General features: G+C 35.8%; 1 protein-coding gene across 1 annotated transcript in view; it reads right to left on the reverse strand.

Annotated features, from left to right (window-relative positions):
• SBF2 (SET binding factor 2) overlaps window positions 1-26,110 on the reverse strand; it is a 216,467-nt gene that overhangs the window by 50,346 nt on the left and 140,011 nt on the right. Inside the window, exons 17-18 of the mRNA XM_070934061.1 lie at window positions 12,928-12,996; window positions 5,096-5,266 (exon numbers count right to left, since the gene is read on the reverse strand). Coding sequence (XP_070790162.1) covers window positions 5,096-5,266; window positions 12,928-12,996 — 240 coding nt within the window. The remainder of the gene's footprint in view (window positions 1-5,095; window positions 5,267-12,927; window positions 12,997-26,110) is intronic.

The following is a 26,110-nucleotide window of genomic DNA, read 5'->3' on the forward strand; positions in this document are numbered from 1 at the left end:
TACTACCGGTTCTGTGGGCGTGGCTTGGTGCGTGTGGCTTGGTGGGCGTGGCAGGGGAAGGATATTGCAAAATCTCCATTTCCACCCCACTCCAGGCAAAGGATACTGCAAAATCCCCATTCCCTCCCTACTCCTGGGTGAAGGATATTGCAAAATCTCCATTCCCACCTCACTCTGGGGCCAGCCAGAGGTGGTATTTGCCGGTTCTCCAAAATATTCAAAATTTCCGCTACCAGTTCTCCAAACTGCTCAAAATGTCTGCTACCGGTTTTCCAGAACCTGTCAGAATCTGCTGGATTTCACTCGTGTTGAACCTTTTGGGTTCAGCATGTCATAAATTAGAAAAATGCCTAACTTGATTCTGCTGGCCTGTTATCCCCTTCTCCAATCAATCGAAGCAGAAATAATTCTCTAGCCCTCCCAGCAACCTCGGCTGTCCTGAATAGCAGTATTCTGCAAGCTGCTTATTTTCAGGCTGTGTTCTCTTTCTATTGACAGGTCTTCCCAGGCTGGGTCTGTTGTGGGTCGCATGAGGCCTTAGTTCTCAAAACAATTATGGAGAAAGTTCTTTTGCGGCTTCTGCAGCCTTGGAAAATCACAACAAAGCATGTCCTGTTATTGGAGGATTTTCAGAGCCTCAGATGGTCCTCTCATATGACTTCCAGCAGGTCTGGAGGCCTCCGCACCCTCCAAAAAAATCACACGAAAATGGGGTGTGCTTTTGAGAATAGTCATCAGGTGTTGGTGAACTCTGGCCTCTCACACAAAAGGTCATGGGATGTCATTTTTGACATGTGCGTCCTAGGTTCACGATTACGAGTATAGTATAAGTAGCAATTAGCAGCTGGGGAAAAAAAAGAGGGAGGGAGGCTCCCGTAATGCTATTTTTTAAAAAGTTTTTTTCTTCATCTTGTTTTTTGTTTGCTTCGCCTTTTTAAAAAGCATCCTTTTAAAAAATTGGTAGCAATATTTTCATTTCAGCCTTCACTCTAGTATAACAATTATTTGTTTCTGCTTTCTAAGTGTGGTTATATTCTATTTGTCGTTATTGCATTATATGAATAGGTGAGCTTTGTAGCACTGAAAAATGTTCACGTTTTCACCAGCTGCATGTATCACTCCCTGTGAACTAAGTGGTTGGCATGTATATAAGATATATGGTATACTTAAGAAATTAGGGCAAAGGTGCTTGGCAAGTCTCATTACATGACTTCATTAGTGTTAATAGTATATATACATAGTATTCCAGACATCTGCAGAATATTGGGAAAGGCAACTCTTGCCTCAGCAATTCAGCTGTTCTTCTCCATGCACGTGTTTGCAATAACTTTCCCCTCACCTTTTTGCTGTCCTTCTCTATCTTTCTCTGACTGTATACATTTCTTTAGCCCTTGTCAGATGTTCTTAAAATCATGTCCTTTGCCAACATTGCTCAGATGTTGTAGACATCTGTACATGAGTTGTAGACATCTGTACATGAGTTGGGCTTGTATGGAAGCCAATATATGTGCAAATATTCCCCCCTGCAGATATCTGCACATTCAGCTGCACATTCAAGATCTTTGTGTGACATCAATGGGAAATAAAGCTTAACTAGAATGCTCTTGTTTTCAAAACAAACAAAATGTGCTTGCGTCATATTTGATATTTCATATAATTCAAGAGGCAGCTAATTAATAGTATGAGGCAATATTAATAGAAAAAGCCTCCTTCTGTTACTCTCTGTTGAGATACCAAATCTTCCATTTCACAAGTTTTACTATAATGGAGATGTTTTGACTTATCACTAGGGCACAGAACGTCAGGCATGCCTCATTCCATCTCTCATTTCATTCTAAAGACTATAACATACTTCTACAATGCAGCATTCCTATAATGTCTACAATACAAGTACAGGCATATTATTGGCATCAACCAAGTTTGCCCAAGGTATATTCCTTTAGTCATACAACATATACTCACAGAAGCATTAAGTATCATTTCAGAATAATACAACTGATAACTTGCGACTTATGCAATTTCCCATACCAGAATACTGCTTTCCCAACATAATTTTAAAATTAAAAAGAAAAAACAAAAACAAAAGTGTCCAAAAGGACAGAGAAACACAAAATACTAGAAGGAAAACATTACAAAACAAAACGCAAGTGATACAACATGGCACAGTGACAAAACCACAACAAATAGAAGCCAATTTAGGTTATGACACTGACATGCCTTTTCAGTTTAGTGTTAGAAATAAGACTTCAAAGGAAGTTCATGAAAGGAGAAGTAAATCTGGTTTAATCTGAGAAGGAAGCAGAAAAATGCAGCCAATGAAATGATTTTCATATCAAGTTTTCTATTCATGTATTCTCAAGGAGCATATAGGAAATTGTCTAGAATTGATGCTTTTTCTTCAAATTTGAGATCAGGTACAAAACCTGAATGCAAGTTCTTATAAAATTCTTGGTAATTCTATCAAACAAACAAAAACAAGTTCACGCAAGCTTGCCACTTACTTCTTTCCATTAACATTCTTTTCTTATAATCCTCACCTACTACTCACATTCTACTATTCATTCTGTTAGCTATGGCAAAGCAATCTTCAGGGAGTTCTTCTTCCTTCCTTTCTCCTTTACCTGTATGTATGTAATATACGTATGTACCAGGGGTGGGTTCTAAAATTTTTTATTACTGGTTCTGTGGGCGTGGCTTATTTTGTGGGCGTGGTTTGATGGTCATGTGACAATTCTTTAGGATTTAGCAGAAGTACTGGTCTACCAGGCTTTTAACTGCTTGCAGAGCTGTACCGGTTTACCCATTTATTCTTGGAGCATTCCAGAGAGCCCAGCTCCCGAACAAAGAGAACCGGTTCGGTGACGTCATATCATCACCGCTAACGGCTCGGCCGAACCAGGCCGAACCCACCACTGGTATGTAGCAAGGGTGGTATTCACTTATCTTTGCTACCGGTTTGCAAATGTGAGCGCACACGCACGCTATGCTTGCGTGTGCCTCCTCCACACATGCACAGAGCCTTCTGTGCATGCGCAGAGGGTCAGAAACAGGACGTGATAACGTCAGATGGGTGGGTGGAGCCCCCCGCTGCCGGCGTTACAGGATCACGGATACAACTGGCTGAATTTCACCACTGGTCAGTACATATGTATGTTGAGGAACCCAGACATTTTCATCCCAGTTTACTCATGCCATTGCTTCTTAATTTCAGTTTTGCACAAAGAGCACAAATTTCTGGTTGAACAGTCAGGTTATTCTTCATGACTCCAAATAACCTTGGCAACTTCTGGAAGAAATCTACATTATTTACAACTCTGAAATGTGTGTGAATGAATATATGTATGAAGAAATTAGCCGACGAAATTTAGAAATATTGCTGTTTTGGAATGAAGAAAAATCTGACAGCAGCATGAGCCTTTAATTTCCTACCCGCTTTTCCATTATTATTAAAGGGAGGAAAATATTACTATGGAAATTGCTGGTTCACAAGGATAGAAAATCTAATTTGGCTTGAACATTCACAAAAAAGTCTCCATTTATTTACTTATTAAATTGAATCTTTTTCATTAAATATCAACATTTTATCTGAGAGAACTGACTTGAGGAGAAGGAATATATTTCTGCCAGAGAAAGAAATATATGAAGTGGTTACATATTGACTTCAAAAGTAGTAAAATTATATTTAAACTGTAAGAATCTTGTTCATAATGGTAACAGTTTGATTCTAGGAGTTTTTAAATTAACCAAGCATATTTTATATCTGATCATAACGATGCTACTCATTACAATAATACAAGAATCAAGGTGTAAGCTCCAGTAATTTATGCATACTTCTCAGGAATGTTCACTTTTAATTTAAGAGAAAGCTAACTTATGCCCAAAGGCAGAATGATATAATTATAATCTAGGGATAATTATTGGCATGATCTTATCTCTATAGTTTTATTTTTATGATTTATTTAACTTTTTGGACAAATGAGCAGTATATATATATTAAAAACAAATTTCTATTCATCATTGTTGAAAAATCCTGGAGAATGATTAAAGTACCAGGGGACTAGAGAAAAGGCCACATAGTCCCCTCTTTACAAAATAGAAAAGGAAGCTCCAGGGACTACAAAGTAGTTAATCTGACACCCACATCTTGGAAGATTCTAGATAATTAACGTAACTATCAGATATTTAAGCACTTTGAAAAGACTATAGTGATTACGGAAATCAACGTGAATGTATGAAGAGTGTATCCACTAGATCTGGCAGAGAAGATATGATTCTGCTACCATCAGAGATGTACATTTGGTGGGTCCCATGTGACAGGCCTTGTCTGCTGTGGTACACACTTTATGGAACATTCCCTGCCCCCAAATTAGATGAACCCCATTCCTTTCAACATCTCAGAAGTCCTCCAAGACCTGGTTATGTCACCAGCCTGGGCTTCAAGGAACCAGAGTTTACATGGCTCCATTGCTGAGACAAGCTTTTCTTATTCTCTCTTTGCCTAGGTTTTTTTTATAATATTATCTTTTATGCTAATTCTATATTTTTATGCTGATTATTTTAGGTATGTGCTATTTCTTTGTATTCTTGTACACTGTCCAGACTCTCTTTTTTCTGAGATGGGCAGCTACAAATTTGATTAACAAGAGCAAGTTTCATCAGATTAATTTCACAGATTGGGTAAATTTGTTAGAAGATCGTAGCACTGCTATAGCTTCATTTTAATAAAACATTTGACAGAGTAACCATGATATTCTGATAAACAAGCTAGCAAAATAGGGGCTGGATGCCATGTCTACTTCAGTACTTGGAGCTACAACTGGAATAAAATATTCAAATAGCGCTCATGAATGACTCCTCTTCACATTGAAATGAGGCGTCAAGAGGGAACCATATGATTTTGTTCCTGGCTCATTTCTTTTCCACATTTTTAATAATGAATTGGAGAAAGTGATGGTGGAGACAGCTAACACTGTACTATAGAACAGAATTTTTCAAACTTTTTCATGTTTCAAAGCCTGTTGGTTAAACAAAACCCCGGAAACCCTGTGTGATTTAGCTTTTTTACATTAGTATTTCATATTATTGTTTTACTTACCTTTTGCTTTAAGTGTTGTGGATGATTGTCTTCCTTAGTTGAAAGATACAGAGAGCGAATCTGATTTTCCACATCACTATAAAAAGTTGTTTCCCAGAACTGTTGGTTAGCCCATATTGGGTGGTCTTGGACACAGGTATATGCAAATTGATTGACTCCAGGAGCTAATTTCTGAAAGTCAAATAAGTCAGCAGAATAATTTTACCCAACAAGAACTACAGCAAATTCAGTTTTCAAGAAACAATGTTTGTTAGGACAGATAGTTTCAGCATGAGAAATAATTGTAACAATGCTTGTGCTTTGACAGCAAGAGAAATAATTGTAGCAATGCTTGTGCTTTGATAAAATCTATGTGGATCTATCTTGTCTAATATATATATATATACATATTTTAAATCCAAAAGGGAGGGCAAAGCACTCATAAATTGATATGTTTCTAAATCTCTTACAAAAGCCTTGTTTTCCATCTTGAATTTCCACTACTATGATAGGCAACACAGACATGGCCTATAGTGGATTCCCATCCGATTTCCTACTTATACTGGCTCCAGAAAAAGCCATAGTTAAAAGCCATGTCTGAATTTATGCAAACAGTGCATGCTTTATTACTTATCAAATAAGAGATCTGAAATTTTGTATCACTGCTACAGAGATCTTGCAGGCTTCCCTTATGCTACCCCTAAATATTTTTATAATATCTTTGTTTCTCAGAGTAAGTACTCTACTTGTGAAAGTCATGGAAGGAAATTCAATAACAACTTGATAAAAAATGACTGTGTATGATCAGAGATTGTCACAAGGTTTAATTAGTACAAACTCCACATTGCCCAAAGTACAAAAAGTAGTTTTTATTAAAGTTTACTATAATATAAAATACAAATAGAAACAAATATCAAAAGGTTAAAGAGGGAAGAGAACTATGGGAAGAAATGGATTTTTTTTTTAAAAAAAGTAGTGACTTCAGTGCAACAGAATAGAAAAAAACTACAATTTCAACCTTTTGGTTTCCATTTCTAAATGTTTTAAGCCATTTGTATAACAATTAAATTCTAATTCTAATAATCAAAACCTAATATTAAACTTCCTTTTTTTCAGTTTCAGTTTCAAGTACAAAATCCAGAAGTGGTTTCCAAATGGAAGCAAAACTAGATAAATTCTTCTCTTTAATTAGAAGAATCAATTTTGCCATCTCCGCTAACTCCATCCATTCTTTCATTGCGGGAATGTATGTCTTTCCATGGGAAAAGTATTGTTTGTTTGTTTATTAATTTATTAATCAAAATTCCGTGCAATATGGATCAAAAATGAGTGCAGCATTCAGATTTCCATGCTTTCCCTAGAGCTTCGATAATACAGTATTTCTGAAATTATAATTCCTTAATGTACCATTAAATAATACTATTGGCATTGCAAAAGGCAGTTTTACTTGGAAAAACTTACATCCTGTGACTTTAAAACCATCGAACAACAATCTGACTATCCCAGGCCCTAAATAAAAATGCAAAATCTAGTCTAAATGTCTAGCTGATTTTGCAACCAACAACAATAACAATTTCTACTCTAGAAATAGCTAATACTAATTCGGTGTTCAGGACTGTTGAAAATAATTTCTATATTTTTGTCACTCAGATTACAATAGTTCCATAAAAATGTAACAATGCAGAAAGAATGGGAATGCATTTTATGAAATACAGCTTACGATCAGTTTCATTTTCAAGCGCTTTCATGAGAAATAATACTAGGTGGAACCCATAATTTTCTGGTGGAATATATTCAATAGAAAATTAGCTATATTAGTTAATTCAAATTATCCAGAACTTAGAATAAACTAAAATAAGAGTTGATATTTGCATTAAATATTTTTTTCTAGTATTTCTCTGTTTGCAAAAAGCACTTTAAATTGCCGGGGGTGGGGGCGGGGGTTGGTTTGGGTTATAGCAGTATATGAGAAACAGACACACACAAATCTTTATTTCATTCACAAACTGCTGTTATCATAGGCACACATACATAACACATCATGTCAGAGTGTGACAGACGGCCTGTGGAAATCTGTGCTTGGAAAGCAAGTATTTATCTATGTTTATTCTAAACCCAGGCAAATTTAGTAGTTCTTACGCCCAGATTAGAGTGCATTGGTTTCTGTAGTGCTAAGAATAGATTTGTAGTTACTACTTTATTCCATGCAAACTGGGATGGACACTAGGGAAGCAATCCTTGGGTTAATGAATTGTTTCCCCCTTTATATTTGCAAACAGTCAATGTAATTTCCCAGAAATGAGAATCAACTGCATACAAAGCTCTATGTACAGAGAAGACTCTCCCCTGCAAATACACACCTTTATAAAAAAAAATGGCAGGCCAAAGAGCTTGTCTCATCTGTTGATACAATGGCAGTGCTTTCTCCCCTCTCTTATCTGCCACTTGCTTTTGTTATTTGCAATTCCTGATTGTTTTCAATCAAAGACATTATGATTATTCTCATTATAATGAGAACATATCCTTTCCAGGTAAATATATAGTAAACAACACCACACAGGGTGGGTTTGTTCCTACCAGCTCCACAAACCGGCTAATTCGGCTCTCTTCCTCAAAGCACACTGAACTTTAGACAAGGATTCTGGGTAATAGCCATCAAAATGCAAATCGTCAATGAATAAAGAATCACCATGTTTTGTTGGCCTATCTCTATAAAAATATACAAGTTAATCAACATCATTTTGTGCTACAATCAAACCTAATCTATTCTATTTAATTTTTCTGATTATATACATTTCATTAAATAAAACAGGGATGAGTGCCATTAAGTGAAGCTTAGGTACAACCAGCAGAGGGCAATAGATTTCTGTGGAAAAAGTACATGTCATTTCTCTGTTACGACAACCTAATAAAATAGTCACTTTTCCTTCATCAATTGGAAAAAAAATGAGTTTGACTTCTGCTCAACAGGTTTATAAAGAAGTCTTACATTGACCCCTCTGGATCCTATATAGGATAAATGGGACAAACTTTGTACAAAATAATTAATGGTCATAAATTTGACATGAGGACTCAAAATGAAGACAAAATAACTTCAGCATTTCAATCTCCCAGGACACTCTAGTGATTGTTTTGGAAAAATGCTACTTTAATTCCACCACTGAGTGTGAGGTTGCCAAACCCACATACATGAAAAGATTTCAGGCAATCTCAAAAGGTCTCAACAAATTTATTTATTTATTTATTTATTTATTATATTTCTATACCGCCTTTCTCCCGTAGGACTCAAGGCGGTGTACAGTCAAGAAAAATATAGACACACAAACATCATAAAATTGCTAATTAAAATTGTTACTTAGTTTGGTCAATTAAATAAAACCCATGCAGTGAGTGTAAATGCAGTGAGATCTTCACAGGTTACGATTGTTAATTGATAAAAGTGTTGGTAATGTGCCGCACATGCTGGCTAGCCATTACTGTCACCTGCTCTTCAAGGAATCCAGAAGGAATCCCAAATTGTTTGCCTTGGGCGCAGTGTCATTCCATCCAGCACCAAAGATGGCACAGTCAGCCAAACACAAAAACACTCCAGTTGAGCTTTCCATCCAGACTCTCACAGCCTCCAGGCACAGAATAAACCTCATCCCATGGCGATGGATGAGCTCACCCAGGAGCCTCATGTAGATATTAAAGGGGAGAATACTGAACCTTGAAACACTCCATATAGCATGGGCCGAGGGTGGGATGTCTCCTGCCCAACCACTACCAACTGGAATCACCCTCAGAGGAGGGAAGTGAACAAGCACAACACTATGCTGCCTACCCTCAATTCTTGAGTTGATCATGATTGATAGTATTGAAACCCAATGAGAGGTCAAGTAGGGCAAGAATGCATGCACAACCCTCATCTCATCCTCATCAGAGATCATCCAAAAGCATGACCAAAGCCATTTCTGTCCCATACCACGGCCTGAATCCCTACTGAAAGAGATCCTAATAATCCACTTCATCTAAGGTCCTCTGAAACTGCTGCAACCACTTTCTCAATCACTTTCCCCCCACAGGGGAGGCTAGACAGTGTACAAAAATTGTCCAGTATAGTGGGACCAGCAATGATTTCCTCAAGACAGGGCAAACCAAAGACCCCTTAAGAGGCAAAGGAACAAGCCCCTCAAACCAATTTGAGAAAATGTTCTGAAATCCTTGTATAGGTGGTGTCTGTAGAATCTTTTAAATGAAGGCTGGGCTCCAACATGAATCCGAAAGTGTGGAAGACTAAACTCTGGTCTCAGTGACTGACCCAGATTAGATCCTGCAACATTATCCTGGGACATGCATATTTGCCTTCATTTGTGGGAATCTGTAGAATTTTTAAAATGATAATTAAGACTGATGAGAAAAGTATTGGCCAGTTCATACAAGAAAGGAGTGACTGGTAGAAGAAAGCACACAGTTCTATAGCTTGCTAAGAAACTTTTAACAAGAGCAACTTGCAAATTCAGTCTTCTGCAGTTTTAGCCTCAGGAAGTTGTGGCTTCCAAGTATCCTTAAGGAAATGTAACCAAAAATAAGTTATCCATCTGATGAGTACAGATGATTATAGATGACTGCTCAGACATTCCCCAGACATAAATAGCATATAGATTTAAAAATATGAGTTTTATTCAAAAACAGACAGGGCTGCTTTGTCTTTGTGTGCTTTATCTCTTTTAAAAAATTCTGTTAAAATGCTCTGATAAAATACAGTCACAGATTTATTTTAGAAAACAGCAGCAAGCCTGTTCTCAGGTTGATTAAACCCTTCTGAATTATGGGCTTTAAACAGCTTGTGTGCAAACTGCAATTTTTTAAAAAAATGGTGCATGGCATTTAATTTACTTTTCTATGAGAATGCTATCTGTATGAGAATATATGACCAATCAAATTGCATATTCTAGCAAAAATAATGGGACCATAAATGTGTTAAAGTGTGATGGGCAATCCTATGTGAGTTTACATATATGTTCGATATCAGGGTTGGTGAACCTTTTTGGCACAGAGTGCTGAAACAGAAGTGTGAGCGTGTGCATGCCGGAAACCGGAACAGCAGCCACCCGGTGTGCATGTGTGCGCCGGGAAGATGATCTTCTGGCATGCGCATGCGTACCAGCCACCTGGTCATCTGGTTTCTGGCATGCATGCATGTGTGAAGACTGGCTGGCCAGTGTGCATGCGAGCACTGGAAACTGGAAGACCAGGTGGCCAGTGCGCATGCACAGGCTGGAAACCGGAAGATTATTTTCCTGGAACACACCTGTGCACTGGGCGGCTGTTCTTCCGATTTCCGATGCTCCCGCGTGCGTGGCCCACACGTGGGAACCCAGAAGAGCAACGTGCAACGGCTTGCATACCCAGAGAGATGGCTCTGCATGCCACTTCCCATACGTGTGCCATAGGTTTGCTATCACAATTCTATATATTTCATGGGATTTACTCTGTAGTATATGTAAAACTGCAACCTTGGTCATGATTAGTAAAATCAATGTCTAGTTATTGAAATAACTTATTAGATATACCAGCAATCACAATAAAGGTTTTTTTTAACATGTTAAAAATCAGAGTATATTTAATGTATTCAAAACATTAAGCAGATGAGGAACACATTAAACTATATTTCCTCTTCTCATGCTGATTTATAATTTGCAAAGCTAAGAATGCACTCGCTCATCACAGGGAAATGTTCCAATAAATCTGTATCTGAAACATTTGTAGTTAGCTTCCTATATTCTAAGGAGAGTACAAGGAATTTCCTCAGACAGGTTGAAAATATTAAAAGTGATTTAAAACTCCACTTCTATAAAATAGTACTCAGTCAAAAATTAATAATCTTTAAAAGAAAGACAGGAAACATTATATCTCAAGTACAAGTACTTATTGATATTTTAAACAAATTCCAATTGTATTACTAATGGTAAACAGAAACATTGTTTTCTGTACTAAAGATTAAAGTTGTTTATTTACACAAGACATTTTTACATGTACAATGAAGAATGCTTCCCCTGGCTTAAATGAATCACACTCCTCTGATTATTTAGACCAGTAAATAAAAATTCAATTAATGGAAAGATGTTTGTTGCTAAGGTACTCTAAAATTTTTGTGATGCTTGCTGCTGAACAACTGTAAAAATTTTCCAGGCCACAAGTATGCATCCAATATACTGACTTGCTCATGAGTTTAATGCTGAAAGCTATGAGCCCATGAACTTCTACCGTCATATCCTGTTCTGTCAAGTTTTGTCAGAGCCTAGTCATAGGATATTAATTACTGCATTAGATTTTTACTAAACATCAACAAAACCCACAATATATTCTAAGTATATATTCTCTGTGTTATTTCAACTAAATATTCCTATTCCCTTAGGTTAAAGTTTTATTAGTTTTTGGCTGGAATTTTAATCTACAGCAGTGTTTCTCAACCTTGGGAATTTGAAGTTGTGTGGACTTCAACATGACTGACCGGGAAATCCTGGGAATTGAAGTCTACACATCTTCAAGTTGCCAAAGTGGAGAAACACTGGTCTAAAACAACATAGCTATTCAGTTAAAATATTCAAATATAGTGACAGACATTAGGAGTCCTTAAGCAGTGTCTGTTAAATAGCTTAGATAACAATTTATCTAAATAAAATCATTGTGAAAGGAGCATTAAAAATCCCAATATTTGTCATCGGACACCATTTTTTCTTTAAAAAATGTTATTGTTTTTAATTTAAAAACAAATTAAACAGGAAAACTAGAAGCCAGCATACTTTGATGCATGTAATTGTTCTCTTTTACCTAATGCTGACTATTAGCACCTGCTGGACAAGTCTCTGCAACTTTTTTGGCAAGATTTCAGAAGTGGTTTGCCACTGCCTTCTTCCTAGGGCTGAAAGGTCATCCACCTGTATTTGTGGGTAGGGAGGACTAAAACTTATGGTTTCCTAGTTTCTATCCTGGTACCTCAGCCACTACATCAAACTGGTTCTTGCATCCTCCACCAAAATCTTTTCCTTCAAAGAATGCCTTTAAATCCACTATGTATTTTAATCCAATCTTTGGAAAAATATTCAATAGAGGATTCTGCCCAGGACTTTACTTGAAAATGTAACCATCTTACTTAGAATAATGTCAAGGGTAAATTGAGAGAGTATCCTGGGGGAGGGAGTTAGAGTAGGATGTGGGAAGTATCATTGTAAATTTGGCTTTTGATACTTCATTTTTTGTGACTGACTATGCCAATGGCGTATTAATTTTGTAGAGCTGCCTATAATATGCTCTATACATATAATATGGAACAAAACAAAGAGTGCTTCTTGATGTACATTCTTGTCCTAATTTTATTATTTTGAAACTATAGAATTTATAACTGATTTTATTTCTATTTTATTTCAATTGCTGTTTACATTTATGAGAACTAACGCTTGAAACAAATAGATTAGACATGTCAAGACTTATAGAATGGAAGATTTTTCCTTCTCTATAACACTTCATCATAGAAAGAAGGAAGGAAGGAAGGAAGGAAGGAAGGATCTTTCTTTACAATTCCCCACTCTACCGTATGTAGAACACAAGAAAACAAAGAGTACAAAAACTCTAATGTCTGCTTAATATTGCCATGCTTTTTGTCCCTTAATGCCCTTTAGAATTACACAATGCTGGAAAGACAGGAAACGCAACAGTATCAGAAAGGGATCGAGAGACTGGGCTGGAAAAAAATAAGAAATAAGTTGAACAAGTTCTGGGTAAGATGCCCTCGTAATCTTCATCCTTCACGTAATTTCAGTGCAGTTATGAAATATATATATTCTAATTCCTAGAAAAACACAACTTACCCTATAAAAAGCAGTTGTCAATGGCAATAATGTTGCAGCAATATTATATTCTTCTGAAGATGAACAATCCTTTGGATTCATAGAAAAAAACAAAAAAGAGAATGTTAGCAAGTTATAATTATTAATTGAAATCTTTCAAATTTTAATGAGGTGCCATATTCCTAGAAATTGTAACTCAGAAACAAAGCACACTCAGTCATGCTAAAAATAAAATGGAGAACCTGATATTCTTTTAAATAAATCTTGATATAAAATAAATTAAAAATAAAAAACATTTCCCAACTTAAAATATTTATATACAGACCACTTCTGGAGAAAAACTGTAGGAATAAATTAGATACTGATACAATTGGTATCAGTGTCCACTTCCTTGAAATCAACTTGGTGGGAATGTACTCTATAGTCTTTTACTTTCCCCAATAATCCCACTACCTGATCCAGCTTGTGATATCCAGCACATAGTTATGATGGAACACCAGTAATTTGGCTCTGGGAAGAACGGATATACCTTTTCTATATAAAACAGAAGCACCTTGTTTGAGCTAAAGAACTGTAACTGTTTATGCTTAATGGGAGGAAGAGAATAGGATTTAGAAAAGCCTTCTGACATGTGTTCAATTACATCAAGATAAAAGTATTGTCTAGGGTTCTATTCTTCCCACTCTAGGAAAAATGTAGATATTTAAACATGCATTTTGAGCATTAACCATTCAAACTACTCGTTTGTTCAATCAATTTATACAGCTGCCCATCCCACATATGTGATTCTAAGATGACATGTTTAGGCTATAAGCAGTTCTTGAATGTGCGCTACCTAAAGCAAGTGGAGAAGGGTTAAAATGAGGAAAATGAATTATATTGAAAATAAACCTTTTGGCCTTTCCGAGGAAAAAGAGAAATGATAGAATAAAAATATATATTAGAATGCTTATTGGTAAAATGCTGCAAACATAAATGACTAGTGTCTGGGAGAGCTATATCAGCCAAGGTCAGCAGCTAACAGCCTGAAAGTAGATTAACAATTACAGTACATGGGAGTCTATTGTTCTCACATTCCAAAATGGAGAATGGAGAAGATTTCAAAGTTATCTAACAGAAGTTGGAGAAAGAGATACAGGAACTGAAACTTGTTGCTCCCATTGCTATGGCTTGCGTTTTTTTACGTGGCAGTTGCTAGATTCTTTTTAAAATTTGAAGGACCATATTTTCCCAGTTATATCTACCTGACCCATGACAGCGGGGAGGCAGGATGTTATGGATTCCCTCTCTTAAGGAGTTCCACCTAGTGACCATGAAGGGGGTTCTCTGTGGTGGCTTCCTCCTTGTGGAGCATCATCCTCATGGAGAAAGAGGTTTTCTTTCTATAAGTTGTCCAGAATGACTGTGAGTTGGGCGGCCATATAATTTTTCTAAATAAACAATTATCGTATTTTTCGGTGTATAAGACACATTCCCCCCCCCAAAAAAAGTGGGTGGAAATGTCTGTGTGTCTTATAGAGTGAATGTTGCCGAAGCCCAACCCACCCGCCACCCCCACCATTCAGCCTCTGCCTCCCAACAATATGCCTCCTTGCAGCAAATCAGGCTCTGCTGCAGTGATGAAATGTATAATTTGTTACTACCGGTTCTGTTTTCTCATTGAATCTCTGCCACTGAGGCTTCTGGTTTTAGTACTTGCTAGGTAATCTGAAATATTCATTTTCCAAAGGGAAAAAAGTGGTCATTCCATCTAATGGAACTATTATTTTGCACCTCTACTCAATATGCATAGACAACTATGCAACTAGCAAGCAAAGGGGAAAAAATCTACAGCTCCCTAAGCCACTTGAATATTTAAAAAGCAAAACAAAATCAAAGGCAATGATTTTCAGAGGAAACTGAGGAGACGAATATCAGTCTTCATAGGAGGCCCCAAGTTTGCTTTTTTTACAGCATCAGCTTGCAAACAACCGTTTCAAAAAATATATCCAGTTTGACTCTATGGAGGGCGAAGATTGCACAAGCTGCTTTCGCAAACCTGCTTTCAGTTCTCAGTAAGAGTTATTGTGTTTTTACTTGCCATTAAAATAATTATCCATCAAAAATGTGGTTGCTGTCAACAATGAGGAAAACATACTTTTGAAAAGCAACGAGAAAGTAATGATGAAAATGAATAGCCTGGGTTTTATTCTCAGGGTCATACACCACAATACTTCTGTTCCTTTGGTCTATGTTTTGGACAAATTAAGATGTATAAAGAAAAAGAGAGACACTTTTGAACAGAATCAATCAAGATTTTTTACTACCTTAGCAGTTGAGTCCCATTCCAGTTATGGAAATTGCTTTGACTTAAACTCAAACCTTATTTTAACACTGTCAATGGAATGGCACCCTATAACACTCCAGAGGACTGAAGAATAGGTTAGAGGAGGACACAGCTCAGAGGTGGTTATATGATATATATCATTCTGACTTCTGATCTACTCCTGGTGCTTCCTAGCAACAAACACTTGCTGCTTGAGATATCAGTTTCATTAACATGTTTATACAGAAGGTCTGTCTAACAATGGTAATTGGCACAGCAACTCTGTTGCTGAGTGAATGGTTCTAAAACACGAAACCATATGGCTGTGCCAAGTTACGATGGCCGTTGCAGCAATTCCAGTTGCTGTTGTCAGGTGAATCTTGTGCAGTTGTAGCATCCTGCAGTCATTGTCACTGTGACCTCCTACTAGCTTCCCTATTAACTTTGTCAGAAGCTGGTTGTGAAGGTTGCAAATTATGATTACATCACCTTGGGACCCTGTGACCATCATAACTGTGGGTCAGTTGCAAAGCATCTGAATTGTGATCATGTAATCATTGGAGCCCTGTGATGGCCACAACTATGAAGAATGGTCGTAAGTCCCTTCCTTCAGTGCTGTTGTAATTTTGAATAGTCTCTGAACAAATGGTTGCTAAAAGAGGATTACCTGACACAGATTGGATCAAACATACCTGAATATTTTAAATTGAATTGTGACACTAAAGCAAGCAATAATATTTTAACCATAGCTTCTTTTCTGTCTTTGTTTTATTCAATTTCTATAGCTGTCCAACTCATCCAAGTGACTCTGGACAGCTTACAATTATGTTAAATTTAAATGAATAAATATCCCAAAGTGCTTTTTCTAAAAAGCAACTGACTTACTTTTTTTTTCTTTGAAAATATTTTGCTTCTCATCCAAGGAGCTTTTTCAGTTCTTGGATGAGGAGTGAAAGATTTTCAAAGGAACAAAAAGAAAGTCCAGTTGCCTTTTGGAAAAGATTTCTTTGGGATAACCATGATCTGGTTGATTAAGAAATTCCATACATGAATTAATAGCATTTTAAACAGAATGTCTATGAAGTTATCCCTTTAATCCAGAATTGTGATCCCAAGTGCGAATCAATTGGTAATAGTGTGCCCATCATCATCTGTCAGGTGGTAATATTACCCCATAGTCTATTCGTAGTTTACTATGAATATCAAGAGTGGTTTGCAAGCAGCACTAATGTCCAGTGGTGTGATGATTCCCTTGCTCCCCCTCCAGAAAACTATAAATAATGTAACATCTTCTCTAATATTTCAATACAAAGATCTCTTTTTCCCATCTCTCATCCCTTATCAATATCCAAATGAAAGAGACTTATCATTCAATGCTAATCAGCAAAAGTCTGTTAAGAGCTACCAAAACCCTTAATTTAATAAATCCTTTTTGTATTCCAATTTACCACGCTGTCTAAGAAAGCAAGCAAAGTAACTCTCTCTACTTATAAACAGATTTTTATAGCCTCATCATTCAGTCCTCATCAAAATGAAATTTCATTAATGGGTGTCAAGTAACCCAATATATAACCCTGATGAAATAAAGTCACTTTGAATTCCTTCTACTTACTTTTCTTGGTCTTTAATCCTGTGAAATAACGTACCTCAAGCTGATTTTTAAAATCATTTTCTCATTGCCTCCCCTTAGGAACAACTCCATTAGTTTAACATGCCTCTTTTGTAAATCCAAGATAAGAAAGTTTTTCAAGTCACTCTTCTGATTTATTACTTGTTTGTCTTCTTTAATTATTAAGGCAACTGGTTTCATTTGTAAATCTATAGCGGCATTTTTTCCATATAACATAGGATTTTTAAATCCATTTTCAGATCCATAGCACCTTTTTTCATATCACTTTTGTAATTTAGCATTATTTTAAAAATCTACATCTACATTCAAATCATCCTCAGTCTGTTTCATCCAATAAAATCTGTGGTTATCTCTGTTATAGTACCAGACAATTTTGTAAGTAATTTCTGGGTATCTTGCTCCAAAACAGCCTTAATTTCTTCTATAGTCAAATAGTACTGGTCCACTGTATCAATAGGTTGCTTCTCCTTTAACTGTAATCCTCTGTTCTCTCTGGTTCCCTGTAGTCAACCTTACCGCTTATCTTTTTTGCCCAATCAACCAAATTTTATCATGGAAGGATTTCTTATAGCTAATCTCAAAACCATCATACATTCTCTTATAAAATTTTAAACTTCTCCACAGAAAATATTCCATCCACCCTTAGCTTTCCAAAATCAACATTCTACTCTGCCTTTTGTTGTTTCCCCAAAATTAAAATGTTTCTTTTTAATCCTTACAGTTACAAAAAAAACCCCCACCTTATTTCATTCAGTGTAGGAAATTCTTGAGTAATGAAACTTATCCTTTGGATGGTTCTTAACACCTTGAAAGTAAATAATAAGCGGTCTCTGAAAGTACTTATGAGAGGAAGTAGGCAAACCCAGTGTCCAAATTAATGGTGTTGAACTGTGATTTAGGCAAAATGAATGCACTGAAGACCACTATTTTATGATGTCTTCACAGGAAGATTATTTATAGAGCAAACTTTTGGGTAATCCTTCTCCTCTCTTTAATCCGGAGAGGACTTCCAAGGAACCAATCCATCCACTGGCTCTTCTTTCTGCTGCAGTTGTTGGCTCTGGGAAAGGAGTGCTGTCTTTAGTCTCTCACTGTTGTGCCAGGATCTTGTGAAGGGCAATATTTGTGAAAGTATCCATAACCCGTTGTTAAACATGCCCACTCAAAAAGGTGAGGACCCATGCACTGTGTCAAAATATTAAAACCTTCCACAAATCCCATAAATTTTTCAGCAATTGTATTAAAAATTGTGCTGTTTTGAGTATTTTGATGTTAATACAAATACATAAAAAATCTCAAGACATTATGAGATATATTAATTTATATATTATAAATACATAATATATATTTACCTACAGTGTGACAGCCTGGCCTAAATTAAAACTTGATAAACCTCATCAATCTAATAAAATTAAGCTGAGACCTGTTGATATTCTGTAGGCAGTTGATATAGTGTCAGTTGAAACATTGCCCTGCACAGCCACTAGGGTTTTGGCTAGAGAGTAAAAATTAAAATAAAGACAATTTATTATTTATTTTAAAAATGCAGCCTTATGTTACCGGATTGCTTGAAAATGATCAACTCAGCAACTTCTGCTTTGTCATCATATCACATAACCAGCAATCTCGGATTGTGCAAGAATTTCATTCCAGGAATGCTTGAATAAGAGGATTTAAATGCACACATCAAATCACATATTGTGCTCATACATAAACCCAGTCAACCTTCCATAACATCACGTTTATCTAAGCCAGTCCTTTAAAAAAACCTAAGAACAGGTTAACCTGTTAATTAACTGCATACATCGTTACTGGATTTGTTAACCTTTATGCAGTCTGAGACATAAGGTGATGTGGTGTAGAGCTGTATTTAAAAATTTTAAACTACAACTATTTTTCAGCTAAATTTGATTTTTCAGGAACTAGTCATTCGTGACTTTCAGTAAATTCAGAATGGGTATGGAGAAGGTAAATCTTCACTTTGATCTAATTTTTCATTAATCAATCTTGGAATCAATTACTTTGACGAAAAGTATTTTTACCTTGATTTACTTCACAAGATTATGAATTTTAACAATTGGAAACATATGCCCTGGAGAGCTTTGAAATATTAACAGCAACAGAAATCAATGACACTGCACATTCATTTCCAGAGTCATTGTATAAAATTTGTACTAACCCCAGTCATTTTATATATTTCATAGCAGTATTGTTTCTATATATTACAATGTGAGGATAAAAAAAAAAATCTAAGTTATATTTTTTTATTCCCTTCTTAAGCCAATCATGAAGTACAAGAATGAATTTCAGCACATCTGAATTTCTTTAGTGAGAATGCCATGGATGTTTCTGAAAACTGTCATGAGGCCCACAGCAATAAAGTTCAGGCACACTTAGGCTGTAATCTCTTCCCAAGGAAATGGTTGGGATGCCAAGATGCCTTATATTTCACAGCAGGACTTCATTCACTTCTACTCTGTCCAAATCTTAAACCACACCATGTGCGATTCACTGTGCTATGCGAGAATCTGCAGACGTATCCCACATTTTTAATTAAATAAGGCGATATTTTATAGCATATAACAAATTAGCAAGGCAAAATGAATAAATATAGGCCAAACATAAAAGAATTCAAGGCATAACACATTAGTAGGAGTTGTGTAGTTGATATTTTAGGTCTGTTGCTTAGGCAAGTATTTCTGCCTAGATTATGATAGGACTAAAAATTAAACTAAGTGCAAATAAAAATATTAATATAAGAATAGCTGTAATATGCCAACATTTAGTGAATCTTCAGTTAATTGGACCATTTAGGAGGAAGAGTGCCATTACTCCTAAATATTCATAAAACATAATAGAAATTATGCCGTTTATAGAAATACTATAAATTATGCTATTTGTAACACTGCAAATGATTTGTTATAAAATATATTGTTCATGTCAGTTGTATAATGACATCATTCACAAATGATATAAATATCCATGAATTTCATAAAATCGACATAAGTTCAACTGTCTTGTCTGGGCTACTTCAGATGCAATAGATTTTCCTTTATTTTGGAAGGATATCTTGACTGAAATTTGGTCTGTTACAGTCAAAGTTTGCTGAATGTGGGCTCATTAAATTGAAGTCAGTTTCATTTATTCAGAAAACTATACTGTTTACTTATCTGTGCACATATGTATGTAAGTACATATATTTGCATGCATGTATGTAAGCATAACTATGTAGTTGTACTTACAAGTTCTGGCAAATAAGCACTTTTCAAAATAGTTAAAACATAAAATGAAATTCCATTATTGTTTTTCCAATGTGTTGACACTGCAATACAACATTCTGCATGTCTCATAATTCAGACTATGTGCACATTCTCATTGAAACAGGATTGGATGATTTAGTATGTGGTGAGGTACATAGTCAGATTGACATTCCCTTGCCCTTCTCCTTCAGAGGATATTTCTATGAATGTTGACTAACATCTATTTCCAGATATTTTTATGCTGACTTTCTGTGTTTTGCTTTTCAAGCACTTGTGTACTTTAAACAGTATTGGTAAAACTGTTACAGGTAATCCTCGGTTAACAACAGTAACTTGGGTCTGGAATTTCCTACTGATAATGTGTGACATCAAGGGACGGCATAGCTTAATAACAGCAATCCTGGCAGTCCCGATTGCTATCGTTAAGTGAAAATTGCAGGTTTATTAAGCAAGTACCTCCTTGCAATATCCTGCCGACTTCTGCATGTAATTTGGAATGAGAAGACTGCATGCAGTTTGGACAAGGCTGCATATGGCCATGGGAAGAAGGTGTGGCACAGCCAGTAGATGCCTGACAAAAGACCTGGCTATGTATGCCTCATCATCAGCAGGAGGAGGAAAAAGATGGTGAAGATCAACTGGGGACAGGTGGGTAAAGTCTAAGGGAAGTAGGACCGGCAGAGGCAGCAGAATAACAAGCAGCCAAAAAGGCAAAAATTGAGGGGGAGATCAGTGGATGGGGGGGGGAATTGTAACATCCTATGGTCCTTAATGCAAGTAGGCTGCCAAGCACCTGAATTCTGGTCATGGTGACCACAAGGGTACTGCAACGACCAAAAAAAAAGGGGGGGATTCTCTTTAGAAATTAGATAATTTTTTGTTAAACAGATTAATAACTAATTAAACAACTAACTGATTGATGTCGTCCTAGAGAGCTTCTAAGAGAGCCAGTTCAGTGTACTGGTTAAGGCATCAGGCTTGAAATTGGTAGACTATGAGTCCTAGTCTTGCCTGAGGCACAATGCTAGCTGGGTGACCTTGGACCAATCACTCTCTCTCAGTCCAAGAAGGAAACAATTCAGCCACTTCTGAAAATGCTGGCAAAAAACTGCAGGGACTAGTCTCCAGAGTCAACAGTGACTCAAAGGCTTACAACAGAAATTATGCTTAAAACATTTCATTGGATTGTCAATAGTTTTCCTTTGTGTACTCTGCTTGTGAAAGCAGCCCAGCAATCTTTAAAAAATGCTGATCGCTAGCTGCAAATATTTCTAGGAAATGTTACAAGAATTAAAAATATATTCTGTCCAGCACTGTCATTTCAACATGATAATGATTTATAACAGTACAGTAAAATACTAAATCAGAACTTGAGAAACAGTGGAATGGGAAAAAATATTCTTTCACAGATTATCGTTTACATAATTGGCAGCATGTGAAAGACTACTATTACCTCGAATCTAATTACTATTTATCAAAATCACATGCAACTTAAATGCTTTCAGAATTTTTCTTCACTCTTCCAGCCTGCAAGACTAAAAAAAAAAAAAAAGGACACTGAAGATATGCTGACATTCAGTTACATAAAGTTGTGCCTTTTTTTTTCACTGATCTGACAGTTTAGCCAATAATTCATTTTAGAAAGCAATACCAGGTTATGGCAGATCAAGAAATTGCAAAAAGTCTTGATTCTCTTCCTTCAATGGAGTTGAAGATTCAGAGTCAAATCTGTAATGAATAGATTTAAGGGAATGGCTCTCAGAAAAATTACAGTATCTGAATTGTTTCAAATGATCACTGTCTTCTCTAAGAGCCAAGAATACCTGTAAATTAGACAACTCAGAGCTTTGGAAATAAAATTAGTTGAGTCTGAACTGTTTGCTTCTCCAAAATAGGGTTGGTAGAATCTTTTGCAGCATCTGTCATTTGAAAAGAGTTCTGTTGCTTCAGAAAACAATCTGTAAATTGATGCTTCGTTTGATCCTTTGTTGAAACAATTATATTACTTAAAAGATATACAGCTCAGTTCAGCTCTATTCAGTGTTATGGTGAACTAATATTTTATCAAGGGGTATTTTCTTACAGATTCCCACCTTTTAAAGGAAAATATTTAGTTCATGTAGAAAAGATACAAACGCTTTATACACTTGAGCCAAGCATGCAAATGGAGGACATTATTTTCAAGCTGATTTACCCATGGTTTCATGTGGGTAAATCAGGTTATATTAATCTACTACTTTGCAATTTAAGAGACTTATGCCTAAAAAGTATCCATGAATTGAAATTTGTCGGGCAAGTGTGGAAAGGTGGAGGAAGCAGCTTCAATCCATAAAAGCCGTATCCTTCTCCATATAAGACAAGTAGATCATTAACAGAATAATGGAGAGTTTGTATTTCTACTCAGGCTATGCCTTGAAGTTCTCTGATGGGAACGTCATCCACCTACTAGACTATCTGGAAAAGAAAATGACCATGGTCCCACAAAGAAGATTGCCAGTCAGATTCTGAATGCTTAGATATTTTCCCCTTTATGGGCTTAAAGTCCACTAGAGAAGAAGACTTGGTCTAAGTAATGATTCCACTGAAATAAATATGTATATTTCAAGGATAATGCTATATTCAACCACACAAATGGAAGAAGATGCATACAAAGTCTTCTTTTGATAGCAACAAGAAAACAGTTGTCTTGGAGGCAGAAGCAGGGCAGATGAACAGATGGCGCTGACAGGAGGAAACAAACAGGGACGCTTTTAGTATTCTAAGGTGGGTAAACTTCACTCATTTCGCCTTCTGTCAATAGTCTCTGCATCTTCCTCTAAATTGGTTTGGACGTTTTGAGGACAGAACGCCCCTCCATTAGAGAATATATCTGCATTTGTGGGCCATGGTACTAAGGGCAGGCATTAAGGGCTGCTTTTCTGCCTTTACTAATATACCCAGAAATATTAGAACTTTATTAGCAGATTTATGAGGAATATGATTTTACAAGCGTGGTATCATGGAATACACAACAACAACAATGCCCACAAAATGAGAAATGGGAATGTGATTTTCAGACTGCTCTTGTATTTTATAATGTACTGCAGTCTTCATACAGTCTCGCAAAATTACACTTTATCAGCTCCATCAACAAAAAGTCTCTTCTTTAATTCTAATGTCAATGAGTGGGAAAAAATAACATATCACCTTTTCATTTGTAAATGGTAGGTAAACTCTACCTTGATTCTTTTATATTTTACAAATTATGAATCTAGATTATGCCTCTATTATTTGTGTCAATTCCAACTACAAATTTCTAATCAAATCACCAGGAACTGAACTAAAACACTAACATTCTCCAACATTCTTTTTTAAAAAAGCAGCTTCACCGTAAATTGGCAGATACATTCAATTAGATGGGATAATTATGCCTTAATGTTCATTCAATTCTGGTAAAAATAGAAGAACTTATGGCTATTTTTTTAATAATTAAAGTGAAGTTATGTAAAGCTTCTAAAGCAAGTTTGTTGTGGACCTGGGGCAAAAAAGGCCGGACCTAAAGTAATCCTTTTTCATTTGAGGGTTTTATTTAAGCTTGGTCTCACTCCACACTCTACAAAAAAATCTATAACCATAAAATAAGTTTTTCTTTTAATTTAGCAAGTTTGAAAAAAATATATTGAAAGCATAACATTTATTTCTTGAACATATATAAACAACCACCCTATTATGTAACTGGCTTCAGAAAATTCTAGTGATGGAATAATAAAAACAATAAGCAGATTATATTGCATTATAAATTACTTGGATATTACCATATCCAATTCTGCCAGCCTGTATTTTGCTTTAATTTTGTTAATTTTTTTATACTAAAATGTTACTTTTATATGTGCATTTAATCACTTGCAAAAATGGCAAATTAGGTAACTTTTGCTTGATTTATAAAATGTTAAAAAAAATTAGGAACAATTATTTTGCTTTTCAAAATAAATTATGCATCATTCTTAATAATTACTCTGAAATGTATCTTTGAACTTAGTTCATCCTACCATTAGTTTATTTTCCTCTTTTGCTCACTTTTATCTTCCTTCCCTTTCGTCTGTTGCTTTTGAAGACTCAGTCTATACTAATTATTCTTTTTATAGTCCATCTAACTTTACTTGTTCCATTTTCCCACACTTAGCTTAATCTCTCCAATTCTGTCTTTCTAGAAATGAATGAACTCTACCAGTTCCACTCTGTTGTTATTCTACTGTTCTGTTATGTCTTCAAGTTCTGCTCCAGTTGCCCTCCAGCACACACAAAAAGAACATCTCCATTGTTGTGTGTGGTTTTTTCGTATTAAAAAAACAACAACCAATGAAACATAGAAAGAAACAAACAGAAATAGACCTACTTCCCCCAAAGAATAAAGACCTGAAATGAATAAAATGTTTATGTTGTTTTCCTCTGGCAGTGATCCAAATATAACAAAATATGTGATCTTCTTTCATGGAGGAATGTTTTTTGTCTTGTTGTAAAAGACTGCTTTTCACCTTTTTTTAATAGTGCATTTTAAAAGGATGCTGAAATGTAACATACATTTCACTTAAGCGGAAAATGAAACATTTTTGCCATAAGCTGTGTACAAAATATTCTCTGGGTTTGATTAAACAAGATCTGAAATAGTGAGGTACAAGGAGGGGGCCACAATAGAATATGGAAATAAAGTTACTTTTCAAGAACATTTTTTATTATTATTTACACACATTTCTTTTAGATGCAAGCCATATTCATTTTTCTTTATGGATAAGTAGAATTCATGGGTCAGACAGATATATCATGCTAATTCCTTTCGGGGTAAGCAACATTACACGCACGCACAAAAACCACATGCCACATTCTTTTCTTAAATTGTATTAACCCTTTCCCAATCTTTAGTGAACATTCTGCTAACATACCCAAATGCACCACCTTTGACTAGTTTTTCTTCTAGAACAGAACAGAACAGAACAGAACAGAACAGAACAGAACAGAACAGAACACAGGCCAAGTGTGACTGGACATACAAGGAATTTGTCTCTGATGCATAAGATGTCGCTGTACATACAAATAACAATATAATATAATCATAAGATACCAAAAGGAGAAGGTAGTAGAAAAGATGAGAAGGATAATAGTAATACAGCCATACTACATGGGTAAATATACCTTGACATAAGACAGTACTGTAGTAATTAGGTGTTCAGCAGACTAATGGCACAAGAACAGAAAGATCTCAAGAGGCATTGAAAACACTACTTCCTGCAAGCATTCTCCCACCCACCAATCTAGAAGACAGTTATTATCTATAATATGAGTTTCTATTATTTAAATCCATTAATCAATGTGCATCTTTCTAAAGCGATAAAAAGCAGATCTCCTGTGACACATCGTAAGAGCTTGAACAGTGCTTTATTTTTTTTCAGTCTTCTTTCTCAAAGCTAAACATCCTTAAGTTCTTTAGCCTTCTTTAAAAAAAAACTTAGTTATTAGTTGCCTGATCAACCTTGTTGCTTTTCTTATCTTGGTTCTTTTGAATCCTTAAAATGTGGAGCTTAAAATTGAGGACTCAACAATTCAATAATTTTGTTACTTTAGGTGATTTAGAAAGTGTACTTCTGCTGATCACTAAAACTGTTTTTTTTTTACATGCAGCCATATTATACTCCTGACTCATATGGAATTTACAGTTAATGGCTAATCTAATGTATTTTCCACACATTTTCCGTAACTACTCTTACCAAGCCAGGTATGACCTATCCTATGTTAGTCACATGATTTCTTTTTCCTAAAGAGAGGTATTTTGCAACTCTCTTGATTAACTTTTGTTCTGTTATTTTCAGTCCTCTCTCCAACCTATTGGGATAATTTTCTCATTTTCTATTGGATTAACTACACTGCCTAATTTTGTGTCTTCTGGAAATCTGATAAGCATTTCCTCTATTTCTTCTCTGTGTTTGCCAATAAAAGCATTATAGTAATACAGGATGCAGGACTGAACTTTGTGGC

The sequence above is a fragment of the Pituophis catenifer genome, unplaced genomic scaffold (genome assembly GCF_029215685.1).
Source record: "Pituophis catenifer annectens isolate HBS135680 unplaced genomic scaffold, rPitCat1.0.hap2 SCAF_1, whole genome shotgun sequence".
Classification (NCBI taxonomy): Eukaryota; Metazoa; Chordata; class Lepidosauria; order Squamata; family Colubridae; genus Pituophis; species Pituophis catenifer.